Raw genomic sequence first — 20,038 nt, 5'->3', positions numbered from 1 at the left:
TTCAGATGTATCCTCCTATATTAAAATTGGCTAATGGGAGCGCGGGCGGTCGGACCACGGTCACACCCACGCTGACTCAGACATAACCATAAACAAACCTGATACGCCCATATATAGGCAGAACTACAGCCACGTCACTATGACTACGGCCACGTCACTATGACTCAGACGTAACCATAAACAAACCCGATACGCCCATATATGGGGCCGACCGACTTCAAGGACTCGAGGGAGTGCGGTGCTCGCCGAGTAGTTTGGATATCCAGTTGTCCAGAACCGCCGATCCCATATATACTGATGACATCAGGGATCTCCATATATGGGCATAAAAGGGAAAGAACTGACAGATACAGAGATCTCCATACAGTATGGGCAAAAAAGGGACACAGACGGACGGGTACAGCTGGTACTCTGACAAAGCCCCTGACACTATGACTCATACATATCGGTCGGATCGGCGGTGCGACGCGGCCTGAACCTCTAGTATTGTAATAATTGCCCAAACTGGAAAGATACTTGTAAAAAAAGAACCTGCAGACGTTCTTGTCAGCCCACCCATCTGGGGCTTCCAGATCAAATTATTTAATTTGATCCAATCGAGGTCCATAAACTGTTTGAGTTTGATATATCAAAACAGGGGTAATAACGCTGTGGCTCCCATGATCTCAGACTTCCATTATATAATCCAGTTAAAATTTCACACATTCTTGTGCACACTACATACTGGCACTGTGAAACCTGCGCTGATCGGTCTAGCAGTCTGTGAGATTAGCCTGGACAGACAAACATAACAAACAGACAGACCTATTTGTAGACGGCTAGCCTCCTACCGAGCCACACTGTAAAAAGTAATAAAAAAAGAAATATTGAAATATCCACGTAGAAGCACTTCAGAGGCACAACAGGACGTATTTTAAATGATCTTCACCGAAATGTATTAGTCAATTCTACAAGATGTATGCAGAAAATCACTCTAATTGGTGACATTATTGGTCAGAAGGTATGCATAAGTGTCACATGAAATAACCTGCTAGCCTCCAGTCATTCCTCTAGACATTCCTGCACACTTCTCTCATGATTCATTTGAGAGGTTTAACACTTCCTAAAGCCCTACAGGACTCAGGCTGGTTCCTGCTGCACAGGAACCCATAAAGAACACCCCCCCCTAGACACACACACACAACGGCTGGTCAGTTATTACTCTACTCCATGTGGACACCTCCTCTTTGTGCCCAGGAAGCCGTGACACTGACCACTCACTAAAAAGGTAAAACTCTATACCCTGGAGGGAGGTCATCAACGGTGCCATTACAGAGCTCTGGCTCTCGGAAACTTCATGTTGAACACTGGGGTGCTTCCGTTGTCGCGGAGATAGTAAAATTAACCATGAATGAACCGCCTTTCATGCCAGTGCAGCAGGCAGACTCCAGGGCACGCTATGTGATGTAACACTGTGTCACAAATGTGTCAGTCCCAGGGGCTTAAATGGAAGAGATACAGAGGGGTCTTTGAAGTGTCTCAATGAACACTGGGCTTTGTGTTCCAGTAAGTCCCCCCCCAAAAAACTGAAACACCCGTCGGTCCCAACGCCCCCCCCCCCCCCCCACCTCCTCACCCCCGCAGCCCTGGGTTCCATCACACAGACCCAGAGATGGCAGTTGCATAACTTGCTTACAGGAAGTTGGACTTGTTTAAATGAAGAAAAATGACCGAGACTTTAAGACTTCTTTGAAGTAGGTGCTGGACATTTTTGCAAGCTTTAAGCCCCTTATTAAAAAAACAGCATAGAGTGAGGCTATTACCAAAATGCACATACACACATAGACACACACAGACACACACAGACACACACACACACACACACACACACACACACACACACACACACACACACACACACACACACACACACACACACACACACACACACACACACACACACACACACACACACACACACACACACACACACACACAGTCCGTGCACATTTCCCATGAAGGCTTTTCAGCAAGTGGCGGTAATTAGAGAGAGCGCAGAAGAGAGCGGGAGATGGACTTCCAGCAGGCTTTGAGGCGGCAGGGGGTAATATGACAGCCTCCTCCCAAAATCCAACCACCTCTCTGGTATTGTTTACCAGCGGGCCGGCAACATGGGGGGGTATTTAATGAACACTGCTCCCCTGCTGACTGTCTGAAAGTGGGTCTGCCCATCCATAGTTTCCGGATGACCCCGGGCTTTACCAGCAGACGACCGGCAGAGAGGTCGGAGCCGTCATAGACGGAGCAGTCACTACGGATTGAGCTGCTTCACCTAACAGAGAGCCATAGCACAGTGTGTAGGGAGTGGCTGGTGGCTGACAATAATGACACAACACATCAATGCCACAAAGCCTATTCATAACGGATGCTGCCATGAGCACTGATAGCCACCATGGTTATGAGCGAAATATCTGTCTGTCTGTCTGTCTGTCTGTCTGTCTGTCTGTCTGTCTGTCTGTCTGTCTGTCTGTCTGTCTGTCTGTGTGTGTGTGTGTGTGTGTGTGTGTGTGTGTGTGTGTGTGTGCGCACATGTGTTTGTGTGCGTGCGTTCGTTCGTGCATGTAATATGGAAGGAGATCCAGTGATCCAATCTGGCTCTTATCTTGGAAAGACCACGGGTTTGTTGATTTAACAGATCAGTCTAGGAGGTTCTTATCAAGACCCACTCCTCCGCTCTACAAGCCCCCTCTCCCTCACTTGTCCCATGAAAACGTGAAACCTGGAGAGGGCTATGGCAGTGGTTCTCAAACTTGTTCATGTCGAGGACCACCAAATTAATACTGTAATTTGGCCGCGGACCCCCATCTGAAAAAAACTTTGTGCCAGGGACCTCATAACAGAAGATTTGTTAAAATCTTTTAAAATTGTTCCAAAATATTCAAACATTCTCAAGATTTTTTCTAGATTGTTCGGAAATAGCAGATCTACAAGCTCACAACACGTCACATCAAGACAACATGTTGTTGTGAGCTTGTAGATGGGCTATTTTAAATAGCCGTAATATATAGGGTTAAAGTGGTTAAACTGATGCTACTGTATATTAACCCATTAAAACCGGGAAATCATCTGTGTCCTTTTAGATTTTTGCTTTGGCTATTAAAAAATAGCAGATATACAAGCTCATAGAGAGCTTGTACATCTGCTATCTAAGTGTATGAAAAATGTTGAATAATCTTGACTTTTTTTTAACACAAATCTTCTCTTCTGGGGGTCCCTGGCACAAAACATTTTCAGATCGGGAGTCCGCGGCCAAATACTTATCATTTTGGGGGTCCTTGGCACAAAAACGTTTGAGAACTACCAATCTGGGAACCCAGATTGGTAGTAGGAAAAAAAGGCCAGCTGTCGGCCTGTTCACTCTCCTTCAGTCCTCCTCTTCCGGTGGTGCTCCTTTGTTTTCATTCCTAATAGCATCAACTCTACACGTTGTAATGGGAGTTGCCAACAGATTCAGCTGCAGAGCTGAATATGTCTTGAGAGATTAGAGAACTACTGATATAGAAGGCATTTGTAGAATCGGACTCAGGTCTTAATGGGTTAACTCATTTAGCTGGGGACCCCCTGGAACCCCCCCAAGGACCCCTGGGGGTCCCAGGGCCCCACTTCAAGTAGCAATGCTGTTGTGTGTCACACCATTACTGACTCCATCAAGCAATACTCTGAATACCAGGCTTTACTGCTGTTAACACATGTATAAGAATATAGATTATACGTATAATATTAGACTAACATAGACTAACACATGCTGCAGACAAAACACACTGATTCTTTGAAACAAATCCCCAAACAAAGTTCTTCACAACCCACTTCGGCTTATCTGTCATCAACCAATCTGGGAACCCATCGGCAAAAAAACTAAATATATATATATTCTTTTCGAATCTGTCTTGAGAGATTAGTCATCAACTGATAAGAAAATCATCAGAACGTACCTGCTTTTTCTTTGTCAGCAAAGGTGGAGTTGCTCTGCAAGGAGAGAGAAGAGAGATGAAGTGAAATGCTCAGTTATTTAGAGTCATCATACAAGATGACATTAACAGATTTAAGCTAGTAAATTCCATTCGTATGTGGCTGTCCAACTTTCAAATAAGTTAATATGGTTATGAAATGCATTGGCGAAACCACATGTGTGTGTGTGTGTGTGTGTGTGTGTGTGTGTGTGTGTGTGTGTGTGTGTGTGTGTGTGTGTGTGTGTGTGTGTGTGTGTGTGTGTGTGTGTGCGTGCGTGCGTGCGTGCGTGCATGGGTGCGTGCGTGTGTCCAGACTTCAGTTGACCTAAAGAATGTGACTAACTAAACCCTTGCCTATATCAGCACAACGAGCACATGTGTTTGTGTGTAAAGCTCAATGATACCACACAATCTATTATTTCAAGTGACTGGAACATGATAAACACAGAGAGTGATAAACACCAAAACACTGCAAATCGATACACATAACACATTACCATACACAGACACACACACAGACACACAGACACACACACACACACACACACACACACACACACACACACACACACACACACACACACACACACACACACAGGGAGAGGGAGAACCGAGACCATTCACATAGTTTTCCAGTGTGCAAATGTCTAAATCCAGGGCCATAACAGATAAAGAACCCCAGAGACTTCTGAACAAATATCACATTATTAGCCGGTTCTTTAATGAACCAATGTTGATTCAAGGCTCATGGAGGTATAATCTGCAGACATTTATAGAAAACTCACATGTCAAAACACAATTCATCTCCATCTTTGGTCCTGCTATGGATTTCAGAAAATAGTGTTGTATCAATATAGACATGGGTACGCGTGCGTGCGTGCGTGCGTGCGTGCGTGCGTGCGTGCGTGTGTGTGTGTGTTTGTGTGTTTGTGTATGTGTGTGTGTGTGTGTGCAGGCTCAGAGTGCAGTGGTCAGCTGGAATGCAAAGGTCTTTCTTGCCGTCTGACTTTTAACCCCAGGTTCCAGACCCAATCTCTAAACCCTGACCTGTTTTAATCCACAGTGCCCTAGAATAGACCATGGATAGAGAGATGAAGATGAAGAGGGAACAGATCATGGATAGAGATGACGATGAACAGGGAAGGAGCTGAAGGCACTTTTCTTTTAAACTAATCTATACACTCTTTCCATTTGTGAACAACAACTTCTTTATGCAAAAAGAGGTTCATGTGTGTAGACCTCTATCACGGCCTCTTTTATATACCGGTAATCTATACATCTTTCTCTCTTCTCCTGTGTTAAATTTATCTTTCCTCTCAGGCCTAATTAGAGTATTTAAGCAGCTGTGATAAATTTAAAATCTGATTACTCATTGGCACTTACTCACAGAAGACCACAAATAAGTCACCACTTAGCTAGAATTAACTTATGTTAGTTGAGCGTTTTGCTTCATATACATTTATAGTAGCTTTGCCTATAGCAGTCCCTCTAGCCAGACCCAGCAATTGATTGCCTGACTTCTCAGGCCCAACCATAGTGAAACGATACCCTGGCCATTAAGTAATATTTCACAAAAAGGAATAGAGCTAGAGCTTTATGTACTGTACTGTATTGTCCACTGGCTAAAGCCTGCAGCATACTGCAATACTCAATGCGTCTCCACTCTGAATTCTGAACGTTAGACCCGACCAGCTGTACAAAGGGCTGTAACGTTGTATGCACATTTACATCAACCTCCAACATGCATTGACATAATTTGTCTCTGAGATTTTCCCGTTTCTGGTGACAAGACTGGACAACGTGTGTGCTATCTCTCTACATGAATTACTTTTATACTCTTGTTTCCTTCTACAACAAATCTCTTCGCCAGAAACATTCTTCAGCTGTATTTTTGATCGGGCCAAAAAAATGAATGTTTACAAGAGACTTTGGACAACACTGTGAGTGTTGTAAATTAATGTTATACAAACGAAAATTCTCCTTGCATTCACATGATTGTATGTTCTAAAGTAATGCAACAGCTCTGGTGTTCAAGGGGAAGTATTGTTGTCCTCCTTTTGCCACCACAAGAGGTTCAATGCAGTGTCCACCGGTCCAGACTAGACCCAGCTTATGACTGGAACAAAGTGTGGTCCAAAGAATCTTGTAGTAATAATAATAAGTAATATACTTATTACTTTGTTGTTGTTGTATTTATTTATTTTGGTAGGGCGGCTGTTTCTGTGATTTGTTTATCTTGCTTTTTGTTTTTTTCCTCATTCCAATATTCCAATATTTTTTCCATATGGAAAACCTCATTGCTTTCTGTGTTCAAATTGCTGAATGTTTTGAAATAAATGTCAATAATGTAAAATATTTTATCACAAAAAAAGGTTAAATTCTGCTTCGCTGGTTTGATCAGCTCAATAGAAGACTGGTATAGCTGAAATGCAGGTTGGAATTTAAGATTAAAATCATCCTTCATTATCCGGATTCTAACAGTAGATTTGTAAGAAAATCTAATATATGTAGTCAGAAAGACACTGAGTCAGTGAGAACATGAGTCTTGCCTGTCAACTCTTTAAAAGGTTTGCCGACGAGCAACCACAACAGCGGTACGGTTTACACAGAGCGAATACAATTATGCCTCTCATACCGTTTGTTGTTTTTCTATGCTGGCTGATGCTGCCTGGATAAAGTGTTGTCTTGGTACCAATCTGTCTGTCTCAGGTCTTTCACAAGGCAGTGGCTGAGCTGGCCGTGCATACACACATACTTCCACCAGGCCTTATCTAAATACCGCATAGCCTCCATCGCTAGCTGGTCTCCTGTGTACTGTACCGTACTGTATGTGTGTGTGGGTGTTTCTGCGGGCGACCGTCTCTCTCTCACACATCATGTGAGTGTGTGCATGCATAATGTGTGGGCGAGCATGCAGGCCAGAACTTTATCACTTTCATGGCTCACATTACAGACGTATATACAATACACTAAGGCCAACATTGCCTCCATGTACAAATAGCTTTAAGAATTTATTGCCCAATAATGACCCAAAAAGACACTGGGGAGCAACCACAGCCATTACTAAATCACCACCACAAACAGAACAACAACAGTGGGCTGAAATCAGAGATAGATTTATACGCCAAGCTGTTACAGCTGTTGGTCTCAAGTAACATTAGCTTTGCTTTTTCAGCCACACCAGTGTCCTCACCGCATTCCCCTGTGCGTGTGTGCGTGCGTGTGTGCGTGTGTGTGTGCGTGTGTGTGTGTGTGTGTGTGTGTGTGTGTGTGTGTGTGTGTGTGTGTGTGTGTGTGTGTGTGTGTGTGTGTGTGTGTGTGTATCACACGGAATGATGAGATCCAACAACTTATTTGAACTTTGCCCGTCCAAACTACGTTTTCATGCATCTTGCACAATCATGGTAAAATATTTTTGGGGGACTTATTATTATTATTATTATTATTACATTATTACATTTGATAACAACCTGTTAGTATACAGAATTACTCACCAACACCTCATTAAGCAGGTGATTTTCTACGGGCTCTCTAATTCAGTGGTTCTCAAAGTGGGGTCTGGGGACCCCCAAGGTCCTTGAGGGGTTCCAGAGGGTCCCCAGCAAAATGTGTTAATATAGCATCAGTTAAAACCACTTAAGGTATTTGAAAATAGCTGATTTACAAGCTCAAACTTTTAATAACACAAATCTTGTATGGCCCTAGCACAAAATATTTTTAGATGGGGGTCTGTAGCCAAATACATATGAATTGACAAGACAAAGTTTGAGAACCACTGCTTTATTTGACTTTGGCACGAACACAAGGTCTGCTGTACATCGTACTGCATGTGTAACACTACAATTACTACCATCTGTGGTACAGCACATGTGAGAGAAAGGTGGGAACATGTCAAATTCAAACGTATGTCAATAATTAGTTTCCTGGTCCAGTATTGCTATTTTTAAGCCCCCACTCTCAGAAAAAAGACCATGAAATCATGTAATGAATACAAGGGAGGTCTACGTGGCTTTACAATGTAAAATCCTTAGTTCTTAACTTAATCAAATGGACCCTTGCAGGTCCGTACACTCAGTTAAATTAAGACTCAGGATTTGACTGTGTACATACAACATATTTAAGTCCACTACTGGGAACCATTGCTACACACAGTTTTCTCTCAATGAGCTGTAAAGTCTCCATCTCTCTCTTTCACACACACGCACGCACGCACGCACGCACGCACGCACGCACGCACGCACGCACGCACGCACGCACGCTCACTCACGCTCACTCACGCTCACACACACACACACACACACACACACACACTTACACGGTGTAAATCTCACCTTTTCCACCATTGCCATGTTTTCCCTCATAATAGCAATTACAGTTCTGAACTCGAGCAGGAGGCCACAGAGGCTCAACGGTATGTGAATGAATGGGTACCAGTAAGTACCAGTGTTTTCACAGCGCCAAGGTCACATATTTTCACGGTGTTTTGCCTGAGTCCCCCTGGCGTGCCACTGTGCAGGTTGCAGTCTGGGGTCGTCCGGGTCGTGTCAGGTGTCCACTGGGGAACCATAGGCTGGCTGGACTGCACACAGGCGTCAGCTGCCTCATTTACTACTGCTAATTTACTGGACGTGCGAGGGGGGTATGGTGTGTGTGTGTGTGTGTGTGTGTGTGTGTGTGTGTGTGTGTGTGTGTGTGTGTGTGTGTGTGTGTCTGTGTGCAAGTGTGGGCTTGTGCGTATGTACACGTGCATATGTATACGTGCGTACATATATATGTGTTTCACATACATGAACGCATGCATGCCTGGATGTGTATGATTTGGTGATTAGTTGGAGATGGCATGCAAGGCATTGACAAGTGGCTCTTGCACAATAAAAAACAAGCTGTCCATCATGCCTCTCTGGACCACCTCCCACTACCATGCACCCCCCCCCACCCCACCCCACCCATCCACCCCCCTCACCGGCCCCCCTGCTACACTCTGCAGCTGCGGTGAGTGCGTGACCACCCATGGTCTCTGCTCGCCAAGGATTAAGGGGCTCAGGCTAACCCAAACCTTTCTCTCCACCACTTAACGCAAATGGCTAAATTGGTGCAGATGGCTTATGGTCAGGTAAGCTTGTGGCTGTAGCTGTGGACGGTGAAGGTAATTGTGTGTGAGATGGGGCCAGGTCGTTGTGTGTGCGTGTGTGTGTGTGTGTGTTTGAGTGAGTGAGTGAGCGCACACGCGTGTGTGTATGTGTGTGTGTGTGTGTGTGTGTGTGTGTGTGTGTGTGTGTGTGTGTGTGTGTGTGTGTGTGTGTGTGTGTGTGTGTGTGTGTGTGTGTGTGTGTGTGTGTGTGTGTGTGTGTGTGTGAATTCCTTCCTTCTGTGTGTGTGCGCGCATGTTCAGGAGATGTTATCTGGGCCCTGTCTCTGCTGTTTGACTGGAGTGTTAGGGAACGTGCTCTTTCTGCCCTGCACTTATAAAGGAATTCATTCTCCATGCTCCGTGGACCTCTGAGCGCACGTGCGCAGAGAAACGTGGGAAACCATTTCATTTCAACCTTGTCCACAGGGAAAAGCAGCCCCCCCCCCCACCCACCCACACACACACTCACTCACACCCCAAGTCTCTCTCCTTCGGCCCCTTAGCACGTTTCAATAGTTTCCATGTGTCGCACGTGAAGTGTGTCAACAGGAAGTGATGGCATGACTTTGTGTAATGATGCGTTGGAACATTTCCTGTAGCAGAGGTTTATTAGTGTCCAGATGTTACGTTTAACGGCAATCTGAACAAATAACGAAGAACTTCAGTAATACTCTGACATGTGTAGGTCGCTAATTTGTAGGGCTGTGAATCGTCTGCTATCTCACGATTCAATTCGATTCCGATTCTTGGGGTCACGATTCCGATTTTTATCAATTTTTTCAAAACAAACGATTCTCGATTCAAAATGATTCTCGATTCAAAACGATTCTTGATTCAAAACATAGGATTTCAGGATCTACTCCAATCTGCTGGCATGAGAACAGAGTACATTTATGTAGCTTTTATAATTGTAAAGGTTTTATCAACTGATAATAATGTAAACGCACAAAGGTAAACGATAAAAAAAAAAAAGAGAATCGATTCTGAATCGTCCAACAGTAGAATCGCGATTCGTATTCGAATCGATTTTTTCCAACACCCCTACTAATTTGGTGTACATGCTTTACGTTAAACTCATAGGACCACAATGGAAACAAGTCCCGGGGACTTTTTTCGTGTTATCCTTTTAGCCTTAATGTCTGACTGTACCTCGTGCTGTTTACATTTCTGACTAATTAAGTATTCAATCAATCAAAAAAACCATAGGCCAACGTGCACGGCTTAACATTACTGGAAGGGGCATCTTTGTGTGTTTTTTTTGTTTTGGGAATGTGTTAGGAGGTTAATGATTCAACCACACACACACACACACACACACACACACACACACACTTGGGTATATACGCATACACTGGCTGCCAGCCGAGACCTTGTCCTCTCGTTCAACCTTGGGAGTCATGAGATATGTTTTGTATGGGGTGATGTTGATGGAAAAAAAGAGGGAGAATGGGAGAAATGTACACACACGCACGCACGCACACGCACACACACACACACACACACACACACACACACACACACACACACACACACACACACACACACACACACACACACACACACACACGTTTGCCTTTGTTTATAGGAGCAGGCCAAAGCAACTGGCTTCTGGTTTCAGGCAGTGTCTGGTGGGATTTAGTACTGGGCCCCTGGAGCATAAACTGTGAACTGTTGGCTGGTCATTTGAATCCATCAGTAGACAAGACAATAACTCCTACCATGTCTGACCGTGGGTCTGGTCCCGCATGACTCCTGAGAGTCTGTGGGAGGATTAAAATGAATCCCCAAATTATTCCAAAGAAGCACTTCTGAGGAAATCCAGTGGCTTTGCTGTGTTCTCAAAGCCTCGTCAATTCCCCAAATGTAAGATGCACAAAAACGGACCAGCCGAGCTCAAAGGTTAGAGCGATAAAAACGGGGACATTTTCTTTGGCCTTCACAGTAGCCATTTGAAAATATGGGTTAACTGATATAGACCTATTTGAAATAGACATGCAACAGCTTCATTTACAACTGCAGTTCATTCCCTATACCAGTGGTTCTCAAACCTTTTCATGTCAAGGACCCCCGAAATGATATGTATTTGGCCGCGGACCCCCATCTCAAAATATTTAGTTCCAAGGACCCCCAGAAGCAAAGATTTGAGTTACAAATGTTCACTTAAAAATGTATATATTCAAAAGGTTTGCAAAAACTTTCACGATTAAAATAAATAAATAGCAGATCTACAAGCTCATAGCGCGTCACTCTGTGCCGCGCTATGAGCTTGTATATCTGCTATTTTTGAATAGCCAAATTATAAAAGGTTACAGTGGTTAAAATTATTGTGATGCTATATCAACACATGTTGCTGTGGGGACCCCCTGGAACCCCTCCCAAGGACCCCTGGGGGGGTCCCCGGACCCCACTTTGAGAACCAATGCCCTATACACACACTGGTGAATTGCAAGAGACACATGCTCCTCTCTCTCTGCTATGTTAGATTGACTGCATGTGGCTTATGGACTGCAGTTAATGGGGATAAGCCTCATGATTCAGACTGCGCTCACAATGCTAGCCTGTGGATTAGCCACTGGCATTTGGGGAAAGAAAACAAAGAGTGGACTAACAACACAGATGGATTAGACTGTCCTGTGTGCTGAAGACTAGCGGGGCTCCAGAGTGGCCTTGTGGCAGACCTATGGCTTACCAGACTGACCTATACCAGGGGGAGTGCACACACCCATGCCCTTCACACGGCCCTAATTTAACCCTGAGAGTGTTCAAATTGACCCGTTTCTGTGCACTTGTATAAAACTATAGAGCAGGGGTCTTCAACAGGGGGTCCGGGACACCTAGGGGGTCCCCAGAGTTACTACATGGGGGCCGCCAAATCTTTGTGTGATAGGATTTTTTACATTAACCACTTTTCTTCGGCTAATGTTCCATTAGCTGAATGTTCCATTAGCCGAAAATAGCAGATTGAACTTGTAGATCTGCTATTTTCCAGGGGGTCCCCACATCAACATGTGTTGATATAGCATCACAATAATTTTAACCACTGTAACCTTTTATAATTTGTCTATTCAAAAATAGCAGATCTACAAGCTCATAGCTATGAGCTTGTAGATCGTCTATTTCCGGCGAAGAGGTTTGGTGGATGAGGAAAAAAAGAGCAGACCAGGTACACATATTCCTAAGTATTGAGGGTTTAAGTGGTTAAACTGTCTGAAAATAAGTCTATGAAGCTATCTATGAAAACTATGAAAACGTTTAATTTGCAACACAACTTTATACAATATGTAGTGAGGGGTCCCTGCTACATCTCTCTCTCAGCGGTCAAGCGGTCCTTGACCTGAAAAACGTTGAAGTCCCCTGCTATAGAGTCAATACAACACTGTGTGGTGAATGACCTTGTTATTATTTGCTAATTCCTCATTCGATAAGGCCTTATCTTATCGCTTATAGCTGCACAGTGTACATACGTACATGTAAACACCACATGTGCAAACACGGCTCCTATACATGTGGCAGGGTGTTTTTCACCCACGACTGCCCCAGCGTTCACCCACCGATTTCAACACAGCCAAAACCACAGACACGAGACACCTTCACATGTGCTCGCACTTTCCCAAAATACATGGCATATATAATGCATATATATGGGAACGCTAACACCTATAATGAGCAAGCCCTGCTGCTTTTAGTGAGGCCTTAAATCTTAGGGTACAGCCTAACCACTGTGACTGTGTGGGTGTGACATTCAAGGCCATAATGGTCTGAGGTAATGCGACTATGGTGCAAACATGAATGGAGGCACATTCAACATGTAGTCACACGCACGCACACGCACACACGCACACGCACACGCACGCACACACACAGACACGCACACACACACACACACACACACACACACACACACACACACACACACACACACACACACACACACACACACACACACACACACACACACACACACACACACACACACACACACACACACACACAGAGCCACTTGCAAACAAACACATGGTTGCTGAAACAGGCATGCAGGCATACATTGTAAAGCCAGGTGTGATGCTGTGATGCACTCATTCAGGCTTGTGGCTGGTTTTTATTTGGGCCCCTCTGTGTGTGTGTGTGTGTGTGTGTGTGTGTGTGTGTGTGTGTGTGTGTGTGTGTGTGTGTGTGTGTGTGTGTGTGTGTGTGTGTGTGTGTGTGTGTGTGTGTGTGTGTGTGTGTGTGTGTGTGTGTGTGTGTGTGTGTGTGTGTGTGTGTGTGTGTGTGTGTGTGCGTGCGTGCGTGCGTGTGTGCGTGTGTGTGTGTGTGTGTGTGAGTGAGTGAGGGGATGTGTGTGTGTGTGTGTGTGTGTGTGTGTGTGTGTGTGTGTGTGTGTGTGTGTGTCTGAGCATGCACCCCCGTGTTTTTGTTTGTTCTGTGATTTATGGAGTTTCATTATCAGCAGGAGGCTGCAGGGGTGTTTCCAGATGCCTACATGCTCCAGTCATCCCCAGGATTTACTGTCAACATGTATCATCCAACAACAACCATTCCCAGGGACTTTTTACGGTTTCTTTCACGTAATACATTTGTGTTTGGCATCATCGACTAGAGGCACTGTGTTCACCCTGCCAACTGCTGACAGTTGGCAACAAAGCGCAAGCGGATCTTTCGACACTAAGAGCCTGATTATACTAGCCGGAATAGCCGATCTATAAGCTCACAACATGTCACAGCACGAGGCGTTGTGCACTTGTAAATCGGCTATTCCCGGTGTGCGACATACCGCACAACCGAGTATAAATCACGCATGAAGTATGCAGGATCCACACATGGCCAATAAAAACCTACTTATTTCCAGATTCTTTGTGTGTTGCTTTTTTCTTTTTGGAAGTAAGTGCTGATAAAGAACGTACGATATTGTCATTTAATACAAAGGTGGCAAACAGGCGTTTCATGCGAGTGAGTTGACTTCCGTACAAAATGCTGTCAGTCAAAGAGGCGCCGCGCTGTATTTGATTAAGGGCCTGTTACAAGCATTACACATCTCTGAACAAGCAACATCGAACAATGAATGTCCCCGCTCCAAGATTTATCTAGAAGAAAAGGCTAAGGAGTGCCTCCTTAACGTGATGAATACACAGTTCGATCCTGAGTGTTACGTAATTTAACTCCAATGAGTGTGAAAATGGCCCGTAAGGGTCATTACTGTATGTTTATGGCCGATCACACTGTAGAGATCTGTGTTTAATCCGGAGACCAGATTAAAGCATAAACGTAACGAGACACTGTCACATCAGAGCCAGTCCAGCTATACATGGTCAATGGCACTATATGTAACAGTTATGAATAATGTTGTTGACAGAACTGAATCATTTTATACAATCACAGAAGTCACACTGCAGCAGCTATGACAGAAAAGGGCTTGTGTTCTGAATTAAATGGATTTATAATGGATTAAATCCATTTAAAACTGGATTACAGTATTAGTACAGTACAAGTGTGGTATGACGCATTTAGTCAAGTTGATATAATTTATGTTGCGGAAAATCTAATTCCACTTCTTAGCGGAAGATTTATCCCCATTGCTGTGTCCACTTTTCCCTATAATGAACTCTCCACAAGCCAAAACAATAAATAAATCTGTATATCCTAATCCCCCTCTAGTTCTTGGAATGCCGCATATGATGGTCACAGCCTTGAATTGACCGGAAAAAGAGATTTCCTCATGGGGTTGAGGAGAAGTTCATTTTCCACATCCTGCTCAAAAAACAGAAACTCGTCTTTTTTTCTCATCCCTCTCTTTTTCTTTTTTTTTCCAACAACTGCTGGTCTCTGTTTGTTCCCTGGCTTGCAGCTGTACTCGGCAGAGGGGTGACCTTGTGGACAATCACACCACACAGAGAGAGAGAGTCAGCCAGCTTGGCCGTGACTGGGGACAAGGTTGGCAACTGGCACCCCTTGTCACACTTTGAATGGCGGTTGGGCTTCGTAGCTCGTTGAGTCATTAAGGCCTCCACTTCAGCCTTTAAACTAAATATGTGGGTGGAACACGGAGGTAAACATAATTATGATTGCAAAATACAAACAAAGGATGAGGAAAGTACACAGTCAAACCCTCAGTGTTAATTTATCCATTTGTAACTCTGAGCATACAAATGAAAACCAGATGGACCTTTACGGACGCGTAACTCTGAGAGTGTACAAATGGAACCAAATGGACCCTGTGAAGGGTCCATTTGGTTCCAATTGAACACTCCCAGAGTTAAATGAACATTCAGGATTCAGGACACCCATGTGAAATGATCGGTCCTTTTTAGAAAAGGTGGTGTCGGGACAGAGGATGTTTGGGGACTGTGAGGCTGCCAAAACGGAACCCAGAAAGGAAGGACAGAGCAGAGATTTGCAAGTGAACTTAGCACGCACACCACAGCATTGCTATTGTCCCCCATATAGACAGATAAATGACTAAATGCGTACAATTTTACTCTGAGTGCCCATTTGGGCACACTTGTCCACTCTCAGAGTTACCAATGGATAAATGAACACTGAGGACTTTACTGTGTAATTCACAAGAGACAAAACAATGCCTTTCTGTCCAAAATCAAACAGTCCATTTCCACTAACGCCTTATGAATCCTGACATGGAAGACCAGGCGATTGGAATCCTAACACCTTGTTAGAACATCCTCTGTTCCGACGGTGACAGAACCGCCAAAGCAGATGACACAAGGTCTGTTTGGGGCGCTGTTGCCCCGGAGACAGAATACAGATCCAAACAACGGGTCAAAGGTCGGCCTGTTGCGGAATGCTCTCCATAGACGGCGATGCTGAGGGTTGGTTCGGGTCAGAGGGTGCCTCGCAACGACATATAACATGTAAAACACTCCAGTGCTAAATTTAACAGACGGTCAACATTTTTTCGCCTTGTATACCGGTGGAGGCCCTCTGGGATGTTCTCTCTGCTGTCGCTGGTGGAAACTCTCACAGCTGAAGGTGATTGATCTGTTGTTTCCGACTGTAACTTTCAGCGGAGGGCGGACAGGGGTCAGAGTCGGTCAGAGGCCTCCACCCACCTCTCGGACTTGGCACATCCTCTGCGGTCGCGGACCGCTAAAAATAGTGACTCGCATACAACAAGGCAGGCTAAAATGCCCGTTGCATAACTCGAGATCGGTGGAATGTCTCTAAAATATACCCAGATGAAATCAAATCAATGACTATAAATACAATTACTACAACTACTACTTCTGAATGAATGATCAAATGAATTCATAATAATAACACGGCAATGTATTGCAGGGCAATCATAGTCCAGCACCAGATGAAGCTGTGATTTTGATTGGGTCTTTTAGGGCCACAGTGACCTACTTTTGTTAACTCTGAGAGTACCTACTTTTGTTATGCTTCCCCAGATATGACCATAGGGCAAGTCTGGTCATCCCAGGCCGTAAGATGTCAGAAGGACAGAAGGATGGATGCAGTGCAAAACTATAGTGTCCCCTGGAGGGCCAGTGGAAGACTAATAATAACAACAATAAACCAAAAAGACACGGAAAATACTCATTATGAAAGGATAATAAAGAGACCAAAATATCAGTCCATAAACCATGCACAACCACCTGTTTGCACCACAACAATGCATTAGGTGTGTGGATATCCTCCCCAAAACAACATATACATGACACCTGCTACACTAAGCAAGTAATAGGAACCTGCCAAGACAAACACTGTGGGCAAAGAATAGCAGTCCACCATGGGAAAAAGACACCTGCTGTGGCACAACATCCGCTAGAAACTAGCCACACACTCACCACCGCCCAGGGAATAACAGCCACCTGCTAGGGATAATGCTCAAGGAGAACAATAGTACCAAATACAACAGCACAGGGCCAACACTCGACATTATTCACTTCAACACCAACACCTAGGCCAGAAGAGCAAGTGTGTGACACATGCCCAGAGAATGCCTGCTTGTGACTAGTCAAATCCACACACACACACACCACTACCGTGCACATATCAGGATTACATAACAGAAAGAACAGCTAGGATTAGACGGAACGCAGGGACGTGTGAAGGTGTTGCTGCTGATAGAACAACAACGTTAGCATTGCATGCTTGCAAGTGGATGAGGCTTGACAACAAGCATTCAAACGCCTTGTGTGTGTGTGTGTGCTGCACACGTGCGTATTTACCTGACTGTATATATTTATTTATCTGTGGGTCAGCAATACCTAAAATCTCTGGCTTCTGTGTTTACCTAGAACACGACAAACAATATAAGGAATGCGAGCATACAGTATATATTAGCAAATACTAAATGAGCGTTTAAGGAAACCACTGGAACATGCATCCAGGCATGCACATACATGCAAAAATACTGTTTGCCAATTGCCATAAACAGGACAAGAGATGAGACAGTACTTTTTGTTAAATACAGTCTTGATTTCTCTACAAAACTTAATTGAATTGGATGAAACACAATCTGACAAACTTCCAGTTTGGCCAGTGCTACTTTCTCTGTTCCTTATTTAGCATGTGTGTGTATTTATTCTAACAGGACAAAATACAATATATTCTTTCAGCTTGACTACTTGGAATTCTCATAAATTATTAACTGGTCTACAGTAGCCAGTTGTTCATATTAGCATGAAAAACGGCATCCCCGCTTAGCCAGGGGAGATATTGCACTAATAGCTTCAGTAGGTTTCCTACCAGACAACACATTCTCAATATAAGAGTATGTAAATGTACAAGTTCTACTGTACTAAAGGTTCGGGCCGCTACGTGGCCCTCACAGATGTGCATTTGACTCCATACGTGTATGTGCATTTGACAAGGGGGGCCTTGTCAAATTAGGCCCATTAGGCAACTTTAATATAGGACTAATATACTCTACACCATACAGATTGATTAAAATATTTTATTCATTAAAATAGGTTCCAGATTGCAGCTTTAAAATGTTTAATCATACATAAACAACAAACTGGACACAAATAATCTTTTTAGTCCTCACTACTGCTGATGTCACTAGACACCACGTGTTGTGAATGAGTGTCAGAGAAAATAGTTGTTTGTGTCATTAAGAGAATTATTTTGTGCATTTTGCCTTTTTTTATACACTCTTCAAAAGTTGCAAAAGTTGCAAAAGTTGCAAAAGTTGCAAAAGTTGCAAAATGAATTTTTAAAAGTAGCTACATTTGTTGAGAAGTTGCCAAATTGTCAACACTGCAAGTCCTCATGGTTCAAAATCAGTAGCACACTTGTTGGCAGACCAGAGGTCCCTGGTCCAAATTTTGGTTACATTTGTACACAAAACGTAAGATCAATTACCACTGCAGATTTTACAGTGTAACATTTAGCCATTTTAAAGGGGTTATATTACGTACATTAGATTACAGGGGTTGCAGGGGTGAATACTGTGGCAAGTGGGAGGGAATTCCCACTCTCAGCATATCCCCATAAGTATTCCCACAGGGTAATGCCTTCTCTTGGGTTCCCACGATGTGAGTGAGTGTGTGTGTGTGTGTGTGTGTGTGTGTGTGTGTGTGTGTGTGCGTGTGTGTGTGTGTGTGTGTGTGTGTGTGTGTGTGTGTGTGTGTGTGTGTGTGTGTGTGTGTGTGTGTGTGTGTGTGTGTGTGTGTGTGTGAGTGCGTGCGTGCGTGCGTGCGTGCGTGCGCGTGTGTGTGCGTGTGTGTGTGTGATAGCATTGTAATGGAAAATGTTTCTATCCGGTCTCTTCATGCTCCATCCAGCCAGATAGATACAAAGAAAAATATAGAAAAGAGTGTATTCTTTAGATAGATTAAGGCAGTGGTTCTCAAACTTTTTCATGTCAAAGACCCCCAAATTAATATGTATTTGCCTGCAGACCCCCATCTGAAAAGATGTGTGCCAGGCTGCCCCAGATTTGTGTTGTTAAAAATGTTCAAAACCATTCCTATTTATAAATAAATCTTTTGAAAATGGCTCATCTACATGAGCTTGTAGATCGTCTATTTTCAAATAGCTGATGTGCAAAATAGGGTTAAAGTGGTTAAACTGATTTTGATGCTATTTTAACACATTTAGCTGGGAACCCCCTGGCACCCCCTCAAGGACCCCTCGGGGTTCCCGGACCCCACTTTGAGAACCACTAGGATACGGGGTTGAATATAAGCAAACATATTACTTTTACAAATAAAAATATGTAAACAAACACATCTAAACAAACGCATTTCTTGTCATTATCACCATGGTCAGGCCATTTGAGTTACGTCATTGTATATTGACGCAGTAATGATTGAGTTTTATGACATATTACGTAATGACATCACGCAATGACGTCACAAGAATTGAGCAACTATTAGCTACAAATAGGCCTTCCCCTAGCAACTTCTGCTGCTAATTGGTTGACAATGAGCTAAATATCATGTGCTTGATTTCACTTTTAAAATACCGTGACATAGAATGCATGTTACAACTTCTTCTAGCAGTGGCTCTCAAAGTGGAGTCCGGGGACCCCAGGGGTCCTTAAGGGGGTTCCAGGGGGTCCCCAGCAGAATTAGTAAATACATGGTATATATAATAACATCAAAATGAGTGTACCCACTTTAACCACATTTCATATTACTTCAAATATAAATGATCTACGGGTCACATCGTGACACGTTGTGAGCTTGTAGACTGGGCTTTTTTTTATATTATGAAAAATCTGGAACAATTTGAAATAATTTTGTACGTTTTTAACGACACAAATCTTCTCTTATTGTGGTCCCTGGCACAAAACCTTTTCAGATGAGGGTCCGTGAGGCAAATACGTATCATTTTGGGGGCCCCTGGACATGTACAATGTTTGAGAACCACTGTTCTGTATACATCCAATTCACATATGCCTGGTCAATTTGTCCGCATTAGTCAAGCGAACCATGCTGACAGTCTAAAGGGATTA

The 20,038-nt window shown here is 43.8% G+C and overlaps 1 protein-coding gene across 2 annotated transcripts in view; it reads right to left on the bottom strand.

The window, feature by feature from the left end:
- Positions 1–20,038, bottom strand: part of dlc1 (DLC1 Rho GTPase activating protein) — a 128,123-nt gene that overhangs the window by 76,360 nt on the left and 31,725 nt on the right. For both annotated transcript variants that reach the window (XM_080417154.1, XM_080417155.1), the window contains exon 5: positions 3,972–4,005. In XM_080417154.1, the coding sequence (XP_080273280.1) occupies positions 3,972–4,005 (34 nt within the window). The remainder of the gene's footprint in view (positions 1–3,971; positions 4,006–20,038) is intronic.

Source organism: Gymnoscopelus braueri (genome assembly GCF_963280865.1).
Source record: "Gymnoscopelus braueri genome assembly, chromosome: 2".
Lineage (NCBI taxonomy): Eukaryota > Metazoa > Chordata > Actinopteri > Myctophiformes > Myctophidae > Gymnoscopelus > Gymnoscopelus braueri.
The sequence above is the reverse complement of the archived record's forward strand: the minus strand, read 5'-3'. Positions and strand labels throughout refer to the sequence as shown.